Source organism: Pygocentrus nattereri, chromosome 16, assembly GCF_015220715.1.
Source record: "Pygocentrus nattereri isolate fPygNat1 chromosome 16, fPygNat1.pri, whole genome shotgun sequence".
NCBI lineage: Eukaryota > Metazoa > Chordata > Actinopteri > Characiformes > Serrasalmidae > Pygocentrus > Pygocentrus nattereri.
The window spans coordinates 19283927-19300374 of NC_051226.1; the positions used below are offsets into that span (position 1 = coordinate 19283927).

Here is a 16448-nt window from a genome sequence, read left to right on the forward strand (position 1 = left end):
AGTTTGTCTCCTCGTTTCATCTTTCTTTCTTTCTTTCTTTCTTTCTTGTACACACACCTCTCTGTTTCTTTTGTCTTTCTCTCTTGTCAGTCTCTATCCTGTTTTTCAGTTTGTCACCTCGTTTCTTCTCTTTCTTTTTCTGTGTTTCCTTCTTCTTTCTTTCTTTATCTCCCTTTCTCCCTCTCTTTCTTTCTTGGTCTTCTTGTCTCTCTCATATAATGCTATATTATTATTATTATTATTATTATTATTACTAGCCTTATTCCCAGTGTTTACTGCTAGTATAAGCATTAACTGCAGTTCTGTCTGGTCGTGTTCTGATTCCGCTGCACTGTCCGGTTTATTGTGGGTCAGCTGCTGAGCGGGCAGTTGGACGGCAGGTGTCGCTCTTCGGGAATATTTGCTCACTGTCCCTGCTGCGGATCCACAGGTTCAGCTCTGCCTCTGTTCTCAATCTTAATATCCCACCTTATTAGCGACTATCTGCACAAAACACCGCACGCGAGTGAAATCTTGACTCCTCCAGCCTCCATTCAGGCTCCTCTACGCTCACCTCGAGCAGATCTGCTGCATCAGCGCTGCTGCTCTTCTGGCTCCTTCCTCCATCTCCACTGTTTCTTCTCTGCTGCCGTCAGTTATTATGCCTCGCACTTCGGAATCGTCTATTTTCTCTCGCCTGTTAGCAGCAGTGAAGGGGTGTCAGGTATCGCGTGTGGATTTGATGCAATGCCTCGCGATTTTTTTTTTCTGAGGCAGAGCAGCGAATGTGACCTGAATGCAGGACGCGCTTCACTCTTGGAATGAGACGCAGAGAAAACACACTTATTCAGAAGAGTCTGCGGAGAGAGCGGGGCTGCTCATCGCGCGCTGAAACCGCAACGACCCTGCAAGCGCCGCTATCAGCGCGGATCCACGCGCAGAGGGAATATTAACGGTATCAACGGAGGAGGAAAACGGCGTGAACCGTGCAGCACGAGACCCCCTGCACTGCCTTTCTGTTCAGCACGGATTCGTGGTGGGAGCGAGCATGCACTGACGCTGAGCTACTGGAGCCCGAGGACACACACACACACACACACACACACACACACACACGCACACACACACACACACGCCCAGCGGTGTGATCACCACCCCAGCACTGAATCCGCCTTGTGTGCGGGGAGGCTCGCGGCACATTTTCCTCGGTAGAGGCGGACAGACGCGGGGCACCAGGGGTGGGAGGGGGGGGACGGCAACAGTTTCCAGCTGCAGGCATCGCCGGCCTGGGCTCGCGCCGCTGAGACAGTGGATTTACTGTTTTCTGTAACATTGAGTCGAGGCCGCGTGCACTGCAGCATTTGGCGTTTTGCTTCTGCAGTGAGGGGATACTGAGGGTTCTAAGGGGCATCCGCGCCTCAGCACTGCGTTTTTTTCGGAGGGCTAAAGATTGCGGATAGCTCGCCATGGCCGTGTAGCTTCAGTGGAGGCGGGGAAAGCCACTCACCCCCCCTCTCAATCCCTCCCCCCTTTTTTGCGTTTTTATACATTTAAGCATGTGTTTTAGCATCAGGATGCGCTCGAGGAGGCTCGCAGCCCGGCATCGTTACGCTGTTTCCGGTTCCTAGCTGCTTGTTTGGTGCCCCCATTGCAAAAATTATTGGAGGAGATACAAAAGACAGAGAGAGAGAGAGAAAGAAAAGAAGGAAAGAAAAACCCTAACAAACCCCCACCCCCTAAAAAAAAGCAGCGGATCCCGATGGCACGGCCACTTACGCAGGGTCCGCCGCGCCGCCGCCGTCGCCGTGCCACCGCTCGAGCCCCGTCGCGCTCCCTCGTCCGTTCAGCCCCGCTCCCGAGAGCCGTGCCGCAGCGCGCGCCGCAGCGAGCCGCGAGCCCAAGCCGGCGGCAGCATGAGGCTTGATTCGGTGCACTTCTCCATGCTGGTCGTCGGGGTTTCGCTGGCGTGCTACTCCCCGAGCCTGAACTCGCTGCAGGACCAGGCCCACCGCTCGGCCGTCGTCATCGAGGGCAAGGTGCAGTCAGCGCCCGCCAACGCGTCCGTCGAGCCCTACAGCGTACACGTGAAGGTGCTGGACGTGTGGCCGCGCAACAGCGGCGGCCTCGAGCGCGAGCAGCTCGTCACCGTCGGCGACTTCGGCTCGGCGGCGCCGTGCGCCACAGTGCTCAAGAACCACAAGTACATCTTCTTCATGGAGCCCACCGACGAGCCGCTGGTCTTCAAGGCGTCCTTCGCTCCGCTCGACACCAGCGCCAAGAACCTCAAGAAAGACGTCGGGAGGATCTTGTGTGAAGACTGCGGTAAGTTAAAAAAAGCTGTTAACATGACATTGGACGCAGTTGGTCTCAGTGCTGTCTCGGGTCATGTGTGAAAGGGATCGCATCGAAATATTTTTAGCGTAAAAGGGGCAGGTGGGTGCTGAGGCGTCTCTGCAGCAACATTGGGCAGGGAATAAAACGGTTAAACGCATGCAGTGCTCATAGTCATGCACTTTGGCTCTCACGCGTTGACAAGTATCTCGGAGAATCACTTTTTTCTGTTTAAGTCACTAGCTGTTGCTATACTGTTCGCCCCAGTTGCCTTTGTAACGCCCATGGCGTAGACTAGCTTATATTAGTGTGATAGGCCTGGGATCAGTTACAGAGGATAAAAACAACATCAGCATGACTAGAAATGAGCACATTCACAGACTGTAGTGTGAGTGAATAAGCTCTGTTGATTATATATAAAGTGCTGCACTGGGAGGAAAAGCTTTATAAAGTTTGGAAGGAAGAGTGTAACTATCAGCTCAAAGATCAAACCTTGGCCATGCATCACACACTGCTGCACGAATAGCAACTTGGGCGGGTGTAAACTCATGGATGTCCATATAGAACTTCACTGAGCTCATTCTGAAAGTGCTACAGCATCTAATACTAATAGTCCCTCTGTAGCTTTCCTTCCTTTGTCCATGTGTGGCTGCTGGCTTTGGCCATTTCTGTTGAAGATGTAGTTTTACTGAAACAACTGCATTTCTCCTCATTGCAGCAAAGCCAGCTAGCCATATGGTCAGTTTGTTCCTCTGCAGATAGGACTCTTCTCTATAGGCTTGAAGAGGGTTTCGCTGTCCAGGGTGCTGGGTTGGTCCCCTATTCTTCTAGCATGAGTCTTAACGAGAAAATATTAGCGTCTATATTACTAACTAAATGACACATATTCAAATAACAAGTTTGCAAAGTGTAGTAAATATCCACATATACAGCCACATCCTGTATGTTACTCAGTTCTTGAGCTGTGCACAAGCCATCGAGAGGATGAGGTGTGTAAACTGCCTGTGGATTCTTTTCGAGGCCCCTTCTGTAGATGACTTTGCAGTTTCTGTTTCTGTTTGCCAGCTGGCTACAAGTTGCTGTTATCACTGTAGTGGAGTCATCAGCATCAATTAAACTCACATGTACAAACAAATACACGTTATTTATCTTCTCATACTGAAACACTTGTGCTTTCGGTGGATGCTTTTTTATAACTGGGTTGTGCAATGTAAAAGCAGAGTAAAGCTTTTGGTGATGACATTTTTCAGTAATATTTCATTCCCACTTTAACTTTCTCTGCAGGTCTCTAGTTGTCACTGAAAAACATAATGCATTCAATCTGTTTTCCTCAGATTTGTACTTCATCTACACATGAATAAAATACACTATAAATACATCTAATGTTTCTTCTGAAATCAAGGGTATTGAATAAGCATAGGTTTGTCCCCCGTTTGCTCCAGTAGTAGCCTCTACTCTACTATGTTTAACACTGGACATTGGAACATTGCTGTGAGAATTTGCTTGCATACAGCCACTGGAGCATTAGTGAGGTCGGGTACTGATGCTGGATGATCAGTTCTGGATCAGAAACACCACTCCAATTCCAGGGATTGAATGGTGTTCCATCACTCCAGAGAACACAGTTCCACTGGACTTTTACCCTTTTAGCCAATGCTTGGCATTGGACATGGTGAACCTAGGCTTATGTGCAGCTCCTGTAAATCATTCCATTCCATTGGCAGGGGTTTTCTATGGAGATTACATAAGCTGAATGTGCACAATTCTCTAAGTACAAACAGTGTTAGGATACTTTTTGACATACATGTCAGACTGCTGTTTTCAAACTAGTCTCCAGAGCCCTCAGATGGTCCACATTTTTCGGCTATACTTGTGTGTTGCAGAAAAAATGTGGACCATCTGGGGATCCCCATGGACTGGTTTCAGAACCCCTGATATAGCATGCATTACATTAATGCTGTCTTTGCATTTAGTCACTTTTGAGAACACATGTTGTTGTACATAGTACATTTCATTCATGTGGGAAGGATGCACACTTCAATCCAGTCAAATAAATGCTTTACTGGCAGGAACCTTCACTAACTTACTCTTCTTCCAAATATGTCACGTCTGCCTCCTGGCTCAAGTTTTATATATGTATATATAGTTTATTTTGTCCCTGTTGGCCTGACCTAGGTTGAAAGCCTGTAAATGGTGGCAGTTTGAAGAGGATTTTCAGTATTTTGTCTTCTCATAGACCCCTGTGGAGCAGACCTACATATTACCCTCCCTCCAGCTCTTGTGTTTTGAGTGAAGGGTGGGTGGAGGCGGTGGTGCAAATGTAAAATTTGACAATTCTCCCCATCCACCTCTCTCTCTCTCTCTCTCTCTCTCTCTCTCTCTCTCTCTCCTATCTCATTGCTCTGAATATGTCAATATGTATGTTTGTCAGAATATTTTGGTGTATTGCAAGTGTGTTGTCTACCGTTACTTCTTTTAATATCAGAAATGTTATTGGAAATGTTACACATGGAGCCTTTTTAAGTGCTGTCCTCATAACCCTCATCCCTCATGATGGAGATCACAGCTGGGTAGAGATGGCAGTCCTGAATTTGCCCCTGGCTGAATATCACTGATCTTCAAGATCTCTCTGGCATAACGGCATGACACAGAGACAAGAATAACAGCTGTTGATTGACATGCACTTAGGGAAGGGCTTATTTTCTCTGATCAAAATCTGTGTCTGGGTTACTTGGTTTGACTTATTTTAGGACGCTAAAGCAGAATCAGAAAACCCTATAAGAAAGAAAAAGAGGCTGTTATGGTATTTTTTAGCAGGCTGTATGAGGGAGTAGCCTGTATGTGGAACTAATTACTGTATATTCCTCTGAGATTTTGATGATAGGTGCCTGGGGGACATTGCTAATTTATCCCATTTTTTGGGCTTGAGAATGCTGTTGGAGGAAGATAACTGCACTGAAGAAAGACTCTATGGAAAGTCAGTATTTCACTCTTATGTTTACGCTCTTAAAAATATAGGTGCCAAAAAGGGATATCATTTTAGACTACCGGAAGAACATTTAAATCATTTTTGTATAAGATGTTTAAAGAACATTTTTACAGTTCAAAGAATCTGTGCATAATCTATAGGCGTTGGTACTGAACGTCCAAACCAAGAACCATCTATGTTTAAAAATGTAGTTCAGTAACACAATAGAAAGTTTGTCAGTAACATATAAGGAACATAAACCTGAGTATGAGTTGGCAAAAGAAGCTTTAGAACTGCAGTGTATGCTTTGAGGACTTACCTGAACACCGTCTGAGTCTCAGGTAGGAGGATATCCTCTTGTTAAAGGAAGGAAAAACGTGTTATAGATTGTTATTGCCAGATTTATGGTGTCATATTTAGGATAGAGATGCAGGTGTGTGCATCAACCAGCTTGTCCCACTTTTGCATTGCTCCAGGAAAAGAAAATCTCTCTCTGCAGCTCACCCACACACATTCCCTCTAGACAAACAGGCCTTCCGTCAGAATCTGTTTGGACACCAGCAACCTCTGCAAAACTGCCATGGACTTTTATGGAACTATATCACACCTACTTAAATAATGTAGTTGGTGGGATTTCATTGCTTTTTCAAGTAAAAGGATTTCAGAATATGGCGCTGTTGCATTTTGGGAAGCAGTGCATTATGGCTCTTGTTGCATACTGAATTACTTTGCCAGAGAAGTACATCATCTGTTTATCTTTGGCTCATAGTAACTGGTCTCTGTGAATTGCCACTTTTTTCCCCCAAGTTAACTTCATCAAACTATACCAGCACATAGCCTTACATCACCCACTGTAAAAGACGTTGATCTCATTTTTTAGATCAAATGGCTGATTCATTGCAAAATTTCAGGTGGCAACATCTCCATTACTATTAAAAATACAGGCAAATGCCTTGAACTTTGCCTTGCATATCTGAGTCCTAATTACCCAGAAGAAAAATGTTGAAAGTAGGTCAGTTATAAAGTGCCAGGCTTGAACATGTTGCTTTGCTGGATTGAAAGTGGAAAAAGAGCATAGAACTTGGTTAATGGTGTCAAAATTTGCAGCTCACTCTTTGAAATGTTTTTTGAGTTTGAGCATTTCATGTAATTTTCATGTAGGAGAGATACACGAGTAGAGGAAAACTTGTCTACCCTCATTTCAGTTCTTTTCAAATGACTACACTGCAATAATTACTAAATATTAAGTAGCTACTGATTTCACATAGAAATCTATCATTGTAACTGAAGAATTTTTATTTGTTTCTCATGTTTACATGTTCATGTTGTCATAGCATATTGTGTACTGTATACTGCATATCGCATCAGTATATACTGTATACCGCATGCTGCTCTTCATCAGTAGTATACTGTACAGTATCCCATATACAGCATAAGCCGTGTTCCATACTACAGGACAGGGCATGACTAGACCACCAACATCAGGGACTGAGCCAATCAGACCATCTCAAGATCCTTTTTCCTCAGGTTTCCAGTCACTACTTACAATCTGTTTTAGTTGCTTTTCATCAAGAGATGTGCCTGTGTGACTTTTAAAAGACAGTCCATACCATGACAGAGTGCAGGACGCTGTTTTTTTTGCTCATCTCCATCTGTAAGTCGTTTCATTTTCATTTCAGTCGTAGTTGGTAACATGAGCTTCCTTGATTGAATAATAAGTGATGTGACTCCACACAGTAGCCTGAAAAGCCAATGCTGAGCCAACAGTTTGGTTGAGACCAAGTTTATAGAGTTACTGTTTTACCCACATTATCTATGCAGTAAGTTAACTTTATTAGTTAAACAGATTAAGTAAGCTAACACACCTCAAGGCAGGCAGAGAGAACTTGAGCAATTTGAGTGTTGCACCAGGTGCAGCAACATTTGGACAAACTTCTTTCATTTCTCTGTTATTAGTGAATGGAAAGGCTGAACTTGGGGTTATTATAAATGACCAAGCAGTTACTTCAGTCCTCCTGAAAAGTCCATGTTGCATTTTGGGATGCAGTATATTATGGAGTTAGCTCAGTCTGTGTACTGCAATGTTTTGCCAGAGCAGTACATCATCCTTGTATCTTTGGCATAATGGAGAAATGTTGGTCACATACTACGTTTGGGCACCATGAGTATGCGAGCAGTAGGTAATAGGCTGTTTCAATCACAGACATTTATGTTTTCAGCCATTGTTTAGCCCCTCCTTGACAGCTGTTTTCACTTGTCTCTTATTAGGTGGTATGTGTCCAAATAGGCCTGCCTTATGTCCCAAAATGAGTACTTCTGCATAGTGTACTAGCTAATTTTAGTGCAAGTATTGTCCTTACAATGGAAAATGAAACAGGATGTAGTGCACCATCAGTACCTACAAGGTGCGCTACAATTGCTGACACTGTACACTGTATGCACTCTATAGTCATAGGTTGAAATGTTTAGTGACGGGGAAGGGCCAGGAGTGTCTGCTGCAGTTTGAAATTTTGGAAATGGAATTTTTGTGTAACATTATTTTCTTCAGGATTTTTGTATTATGCAGCTATTAATTTCAGTATGGTATAATGGTAACTGAACATGCTATTTTATAGCTAACTCTAGCTGTCTAGCTGAAGCTAATAGTAAACCTGAGGTAAGACTTTCTTTAGAAGTACATAGCATATATAGCCACATGCATCAAATCAGTGACAATAAATATACATCTTCTACTGAGAGCATATTTTTGCACATTTTACTGCAAAATTACAGTTTATTTGCTGAATTTAATGTAACAATTGTATACAATAATTTTAAACTATACACATAAATAAAATATGCTCTAATATTTGCAGAAAAATGCCAGATATAAGTTCTAAATAGAACTTTTTTGGGGCTCTTGCTTCTGTATATTCCATTACACCTTCAAATGTTAATTTTGCACAGTCAACATCTCCATTTTGCAAAGTAGGACCCTTTCTGACCCATTAGGCATGCATGATAAGGGAACTGTGGGAATATGCCAACTATGCCAACCCACTATTTTTCATGTACATACAGTGGAGTGCAAAAATCTGGTGGCACTAGAAAATTGTTTCTATTTTGCATTTCTATTTTATTTAATACAAAATCTTATTTTATTACATTTTATTACAGATGTTATTGTCAACATAACAAGTTGAGTGAAGAGTGAGTGGAATATTTGAATGTTTACATACATTTCAGAATTTCTTTGGTACATGTTTGGTATCACAGCGCACATTCGAGCTGGCACCCCATAAGTTATTGCAAAAGTCTCTGATCAGTATCTGCATGAGGGTCGTTTGAACTCGTGCTTTAATGTAAAAGATAAGATTAAAAACTAGACGTTTGTGCAATGATATAAACATTGTCAATGTCAGATATTTGCCAAAATTGGGATAGTGGCCTAGAAATGCAGAATGCAGAACCTTTGATATTACTTGTTTATTTTGCTTATTATTTTCTTTGTTTTATTTTTATATATATTTTTTTTATTCTAAAACCTTTTGTTCCTGTCTTAAACAAATCTCAGATTTTCAGTGTCATCTAGATTTTTGAACTCCACTGTATCTGTCAGTGCTGATGCAGATGCCAATACATTTACAAAATGTAGAAATTTCCACTGAATTTTTTTCATCACAGAGAAATGCTTATTTGTAGAGTGTTACAACTTTAATAAAATAATTGCAATAAAAATGCAGATATTTTGTGCAGTATCACCTAAGCATTCTGCTTTTGCAGAGTAGAATAAATATGTCATCAAACCTCGGTTTGGAAATATCGGTCAAATCTAAACATCTCTCCAGTGCTGATATTTTTATGTGCCAATATTGATATGAATCTGATATCATCACACATCCCTGCTGTTCATGTTCCAATTTGAAGATAATATTCAAGCACAGATCTAGAAACATAATGGCTCTTGTTTCGATTCATCAGAGAATTTTACAGTGGTTGAAGTGTTAGCTGCTATCAATGAATATTAAGAAAGCTCATAGAGGTATGTTTGCAACTAGGCACTACAGTCTTAAAAGTATAGGTGCTGAAAAGGATCCTTTCGAGCGATGCCAGAGAACAGTGGTTCCCAACTCCTTGTTCTGGAATACTGCCATTCATGACTTTAAGTAGGTGAACTCAAAGCTGGGAAAACACTAAAGTGGGCAGGACAGGGGGTACCCCAGAACCAGGGTTAGGAACTTATGCCATAAAAGAATCATTTTTGGTTCCCTGAAGAATTTTTGATAGATGTGATAGATGTAAATGATATGCAAATGTAAAAAAAATGTAAACAAAATGTAAAAAAATGAAACAACCTCTACATAATGTAAATGTGCTGTGCCCTTTTCCCCTAGAACTACACTTCCAAGCCAGGAAACATCTAGTAATGTTTATTCTGAATGTATGAGTGTGCATGCTGGATGTTCTGTTTCTGTGTTGAGTTTTCCAAGTCCTGGCCTTTTCTGAACTGGGAGCTGGCAGGCCTTTCCTAGAAGTCCTGCATCAGTGCAGTGATGTAGATTGACCGACCGGTAGTGGAATACCCAAGAAGGGCTTTGTATTGATCTTGCTCACACATGATGATGAATGTTCACCATCCTCCCCTGGAGATAGATTCATACACTGCACCCCCCCCCACCCCACCCCCTTCAGTGCTGTCTTTGTGCTCTTCCACACTTCACCAGGCTGACATAAGATGTATGACAGGACAGGGCACAGGAAGAGGCACTGCTCCCTTGTGTGTTTCACACACTGAGGGGTGTGTGCTGTTATCTAGACTTAATTACAGTATGCTAATCTCTGTGTGGAAGTGAGGAAATGTCTTACTTCTTGTTTCACTGTACCATAAATTGTGGAATGCTGATAGAACAAGGTGCTTGGACATAACAACCTTTTACTAATCTGTTACACATAGAATTTTTTTTGTGAACTGCCAGTGAAGTGACTGGCCCCAGTGAAAACATAATGTGTAGACATAATAAAAATCATCTCATTGTTTAGTTCAATGCAGTATTGACAGATCGGTTTCTAAAGTAAGATTTGGGAATTTGGAGGTCTCTTTCTTGGAAATGTGTAATTGCACACCATATGTGGAAGAACATTTTGTAGTGCTGCTTGTGCTTTAAACTTCAGACCTCTTCCCCAGGCAGACAAATCTGTTGATTGTGAGTGCCCTGAAAGATTATTCAAAGAAAATCTAGTCAAAACTTGTGGAACAGTTGTCAGCCTATCTTTATCAGTATGATTTTGATTTTGCTTTTAAGCTGGACCTTCTGTTTGAGCCTGTGCATGCAAGGTTAATATGTTATGATGCAGTCCATAAAACACCTTTGACTTTTATATTATCATTTTGGTGATAAATGCTTCAAGCTTCACAGGGTGGCTCACAACAACACACACCATATTTAGCTTTTCTCCTCGATCAGCAATGCTACTTTAAGAAGAAAGTCTTACATAGTGCAGCTTTACAATGCAACATTTGGAGCAATATGTCATAATGGCTCAAATTCAAATTCAAAGCTTAAACAGGTCTAAGGTCTCTCTGGCCAGCTGTATAGGCAGGACTTTGTGCTGACTATCACCAGAGTACAATCTGACTGGAAGTGATAGGAACCATCAGACGTAATCACATTTTATCACAGTTTATTCAATTGCCAAGTTTTTTCTGTGTGGAACCACATACAGATGGTGGTACAGACACTACATAATGTGATGCTATTTCTAGGAAACTGATCCCAACCTGTTTATTCCATTCTATAGAGAAAAGAACTGTTGAGTTTGAAATGAACCTGTTGCCTATTTACTCTGCTAGGACATTGTATAGAAAAAGGGCATTCATGCCAGTCTGTCCATTAGCAGGGTGGCCGTTTTGCACTATGTGAAGAAGTGCTTTTCTTCCTCTCACTGTCAGCATGTTGCCAACTCAGCTCTTCCCTTCTCAGGCCTGTGTGACTGGGCCTCTCTCTCTCTGCTCTCACATAGTGAACCATCCACCAGCTGGCCAGCTCACTTCACATACTATAAGTGCCTCACGCCAAGTATTCAGCATCAGCACTGAACATCAGTCAGGCTAGTCTGGCTAGCATGAAATGTACACCGTGGATATAATCTCTCTTAATATGCTCCCTGTTTGTGACGGAGAGTGAATAACATTGGAAACTTAACATCCTGTTATTATCACTGTTGGAACAACATTTTGTATCTATTTTTACTTTTCCTTTTTTAATTTTTTTATGCCAGCCACCTTTTAACACAACATGATGAACTGACCAGTGGAAATACTCCAAAAATGCTCGAAGTTCAGTACATTTTTCCTTCTCCTGTAAATGTATAATTTTGGAGATTTTGTAAGGTTTTGTAAACACTGATGCTATTAACATATCATCATCATTATACTTTTCTGAGGATATTATGGTTATTATAAGCACTAGAACACAAAAGAACTGAATATATCATAAAAAAGATGACATCAAAATTCTGTCAAATCCACCTGGTAGCATCTGCTGCACAAAGGTAAATTTAGAGGCAGTGGGGTACATTACAAGCATTTTATTATTCAAAAGTAAACAGGCTTTACAATATTTTCAGTGCAGCCATACATAGCTGAGAACTGATTAGTGAATTAATGCTGGCCAGCATTAACCAACCCTGCTCTATCAGACTTTAGCTCCAACTTTATTTGACCCAATTTAATCCATCTACTTATTGCCATCAATCAGTCCTTGATTAGCTGAATGAGGTGTTTTAGATTTGTTTGGAGTGGATACCTGCAGGAAGGAAAATCTCCAGGAGGAGGATTGGTGACCACTGATGTAGGTTAATTTTAAAGCAAATTAATAAAAGAAATAGATTCTGCAACACTATGTTTATTTTAATAAATCTTTTAGCCTCTGGATGTGAAAGCAGGAGATTTTCATGACTACTAAGGAAGAAGTTAGAGGCTACCTCTTCAGATGAGCTAACAGTGGAGATATGCATTGTGAGGCTAGATGTTTGTGTGTGAAGTTCTTATCCAACAATAAAACTAAACAATCACATACATACAAGAGCATTAATACACATTATTACACATTACTACACTGAATGTTTTAGCTAGCTAACTGACCTTAACATTGTTGTGTACAAATTTTTTCTCATTACATATCATATAAAAATGAACTTTTATATGACCTAGACAAGGTTTAGCTTACCTTAGCTGACCTACTTGTTAGTAGTTTTGACATTAAGCTGTCATTGTGGTCTTCCACATAAATTATTCCAAAATCTTTTTAGCTTTTCAACTTCCAAAACTTTTTCTCCATTGATGGAGAATGTGTTGTATATGGTTCTATGTTGAGCCATTTTGCAAATGGTTATATATATCATCAAAAGAGTTTTTCTATTACTACAATGTCAATCTTGGAACAATGGAACTAACTGTTTTGGTGCATGAGCATAAAATGGTTCATATAAAACCTATAGTTCTGAATAGCCCCACCCGGAATGAGCGGGAGGAAGTTACAGGGGGCAGGGTTGTCTGTGATTCTCTGCTTTCCCTACTGCTACCGCGACCCTAGTTGAATCAAGCGGTTTAAGATAATGATTAATATAGTCTTCGTTCTGAACGTGCTCGAGTGCTTTGCTTGGAAACTATCATTTTGGTTTCAACAATAAAGGCGGCCTTGTGCTTCTTTTATATAGTGATAAAAACATGGTAACACATGTTGTGACAGCTCTGGAGATGAGTTAAAAGGGACAAAGCCAAAGTCTCTGAATGTACTCCCAGCAACACTTTGGGTTTGAACAATAAGGTTATACATGGCACGTCTGTTTTGTATTGTTGTTGTTATTAAAATATTGACTATCTTGAAAATGTCTTCAGGTATTATGATGTTATTTCTCTGCTCGTCCTTAGTATAAGCAAATGTTAATGTTCTTGTAATGTAACATATGGATTGCAAGATATTTGGTGATGTTTTAGTCACCACTGCATTTTCTAGGCAAAAGCCCAAGCGTTATTTTTGAGGAGCTGGGGGGAGTATCTAGTCAGAGAAATGTGGCTGAACCTTCATTATGTATTTGCATGCTAAATTGTGCTGCCGGTTTGGATGTTTACAAGGTGACTCAGTCTCTAGTCTGAAAGCCATTTTAATGGTCTACCTATTGCTGACCTTCAGCTTTCCAAAAAGGGGTTTCTATTGCAGAGCATTAGCTGATGAGAAGGTAAAGAGTAGCATTGAGAGCCGTTTGCTGATACCATCAATAGGTTTTGCTCAAATTAAAAGCGGGTTGTTTTAATCTGGCTTTTACAATTACGCATACAGGTCTTGTAGCAGTGGCAGTAAATTAGTCTCATGATGTGGAATGTCCTCTGTCACCAGCGCTAAGTGGGTAGTAGTTCTGCTGAAAACGCTGAGTTGCACGAGCCTGTAACGGTTTTTGGTTTCATAGCCATTGAGCTGATTATTTTTGGCTTTAAACACTGTGTCACATTTGAATTGCGAGCATTGATTTTTTAGTCAGCAGTTCTTGCGCGTGTGCTCTGGCTGTGTGCAGTTTTAACGAATCACCCCAACACACACTCTAAAGGCCTCAGCAGTCTGTGGAGACCTCTCAACTCACCCCCATTGAGCTACAATACAACCCATCTTATACTACCCTCACACCACACAACAGAGAGAGGTAATTGGAAGCACTTATTAATTATACAATGTATTTCCAAATGGCACTGAAGTAATTTCACCCAGCAAGGTTTGTGTTATTGTCATCTTTAAAAGCTGTGGTCCATAATGTTGTTTCCATCTAAGTATTAACAGACATAATTGCACAGAGACTACTGCTACTCCAATATTATGAATCATGGGGATTGCCACAGCAGTCAAGAATATTTCCCATTTCCATAACTAAAATAAAGAATGAAAAGACTTTTTCAAGTGGAAAGCATCTAACTCTGTTTCTGCTGATGAGTAATCGGTCTAAAGGCTTCCCTGACAATAATAACTACTTAAACAATAGCAATTACCAGGCCATGCTAACCCAAAAGATCCAGTGGAGCTAATGCAGCTTTCTAAGGCTCTAACTTATTGGCAATGAGGGCGATGATCTTTGCTCTGTGGCACGGGCATTATTGCTCTACTTAACAGTGGTATTTAACACAGTGTGGATCCATCAAGTGAAGCGGGGGAGAGGAAGCGGATGTTGCCTTTATTATAGTTATCTTGATGAGCTCTTTTTGGTGGCTGGAATGATAGGCGATATCATGAAAGAACACGATTGAATTAGACTGATGGCCTCAAAATTGAAGATGGCCAGTAATGAATAGCTTCCTCTGTTCTTTTTATAATGGTTGCACTGCTGTCAATCACACCCGCTAATCACTCAAATCAAAGCCAAATGAAAGCTTGCTCTGGACAATGATCATTAAAATGGAGAAGCCAAAAAGCTTTCAACCTGAACGGTCCATTGGTTTAAGCAAGGATCAAGGAGATATTCAGACATTTTGGAGCATCTGTGCGAAAATGAACTTGTTGAATTACAATAGGAGCAAAGCTCTTGGCTGTCAGTTGTGTAATAAATTTAAAGATGAGTTCTGTGGCTAGGCCTGTGGGGAGTGGAGGAGCTATATGGGGTTATAAGGGATTAGAGGCTACACTGAGGCAAGCCTGCATAATGCCTTGTAATTGACAAGCTGTAAATTTTCAGCAGTGACTGTCAGGCTGGTGGAGTGAATACTGGGCTCACACATGCATGCACATACTCTGTCTGCTTGAGTGTGACGTCTGTTGCCTTTCATAAGATCATTGGGGGGATTCCTTTTATAACTTGCAGGCAAAACAGCACATATGTATACAAATGGGGTTACAGGCCTATATGAGAATCGTTCTGTAGAGATTAAGCCCATTGGAATAAAGCTAAAAATTAATTATGCAAGGTTTTTTTTTTACCTTTTGGTATGATATAAGCATTTGGTGTAAATTAAAAGTGTACATTGATATTAAGCCTATTTCTTAGTTGCCTGTTCCATAGTTAGGTGTCCATTATTTTAGAAGACTTGATTAGATGCTATAAACCAGCATTTTGATTATGTTCTTGTCATCAGTTTTTACTCTTAATCATTGTATTCCATTTCATTGTCAGTATATTTCATCTTTCTAACTTTATAAAGCAGCAAGGGAATGCATCACATTTGACCACTTAGAGGCAGTATGTGAACAGAATTTTGACTAGCCCGAAAACATTCCAAAAAAGAGTGTGTATGTGAGCCCTGCTGGAGCAAAGTGACAGTGTTACTCTCACCAGCTCTGCCATTTAAAATCCATCTAAGCCACACATGATGAAGTGCATTACTAGAGTTTAAGCTGTTCTAATCCAAAGATGGAATATGTTTGGATGTCTTTCTACAGAGTAAATTGCAACATGGCCCACATTTGTTTTTTCTGTTATGAGGACACCTATGTACCTAAGTTGAGAGACATGTGAAATTCTTAAAGGGCCCATAACTGAATTTACCTTGTTTTTTAATCAGAATTTGGTATGCTATATAAACATTGTTAACGCTTAAATCGTACCGTTCACTCTCCAGTCTGTACATGGAAACAAAAGAAAGGCCTCTTTTGAATTAATTGTTTTTGTGAGGACACAAAACCAAAGCATTTACATACATAACTATTCAACCTACAGCAGTTCAGCCCCACCCATTCACATTGAAGTTATAAGTGTGTGTATAAGAGTCTGAACTGCTTTTTGAATGGGACACAATATAGGACAGCCCATAAAAATAGATATCATTTACATATGACTGCCATAAAGGCAAAGTAACAGCAAGAGCCTGTTTGATATAAAGGGACAAAGTAGTCATCAACCAAAAAATGTTTTTTGGTACATAAAGTCACAAAAATGTTATAAATGGAGAGGATAAAAATATAGGAAAACTGTAGGATATCTATAATGTAGGCCATTCAAATTTTGTTTTAAGTAATGATGCAAGTGTCCATTCTTGGCTTTGTCATTAAAAATGCCCTCTGGATGTGATGAATTAGACATCACTCCTTGTTCACACTGCTAGGCCACAGCCTGAGTGTTGCACACTTTTCATTTGAGTGCTGTAACCAATGAATACTTGTACAAATCTCATGTTACATTGTGATAGTAGATATCATAGCAGTAAATCTGC

The 16448-nt window shown here is 40.9% G+C and overlaps 1 protein-coding gene across 5 annotated transcripts in view; it reads left to right on the forward strand.

Annotated features, from left to right (window-relative positions):
• Positions 1 to 1220: 1220 nt before the first annotated feature.
• Positions 1221 to 16448, forward strand: part of nrg2a (neuregulin 2a) — a 124362-nt gene continuing 109134 nt past the window's right edge. For 2 of the 5 annotated variants that reach the window (XM_017698719.2, XM_037546304.1), the window contains exon 1: positions 1222 to 2301. In XM_017698719.2, the coding sequence (XP_017554208.2) occupies positions 1893 to 2301 (409 nt within the window). In that variant the 5' untranslated portion in view covers positions 1222 to 1892. Of the gene's footprint in view, positions 2302 to 16448 lie in introns of all 5 variants that reach the window. The other 3 variants (XM_037546303.1, XM_017698720.2, XM_037546305.1) reach the window with 2 other exon arrangements.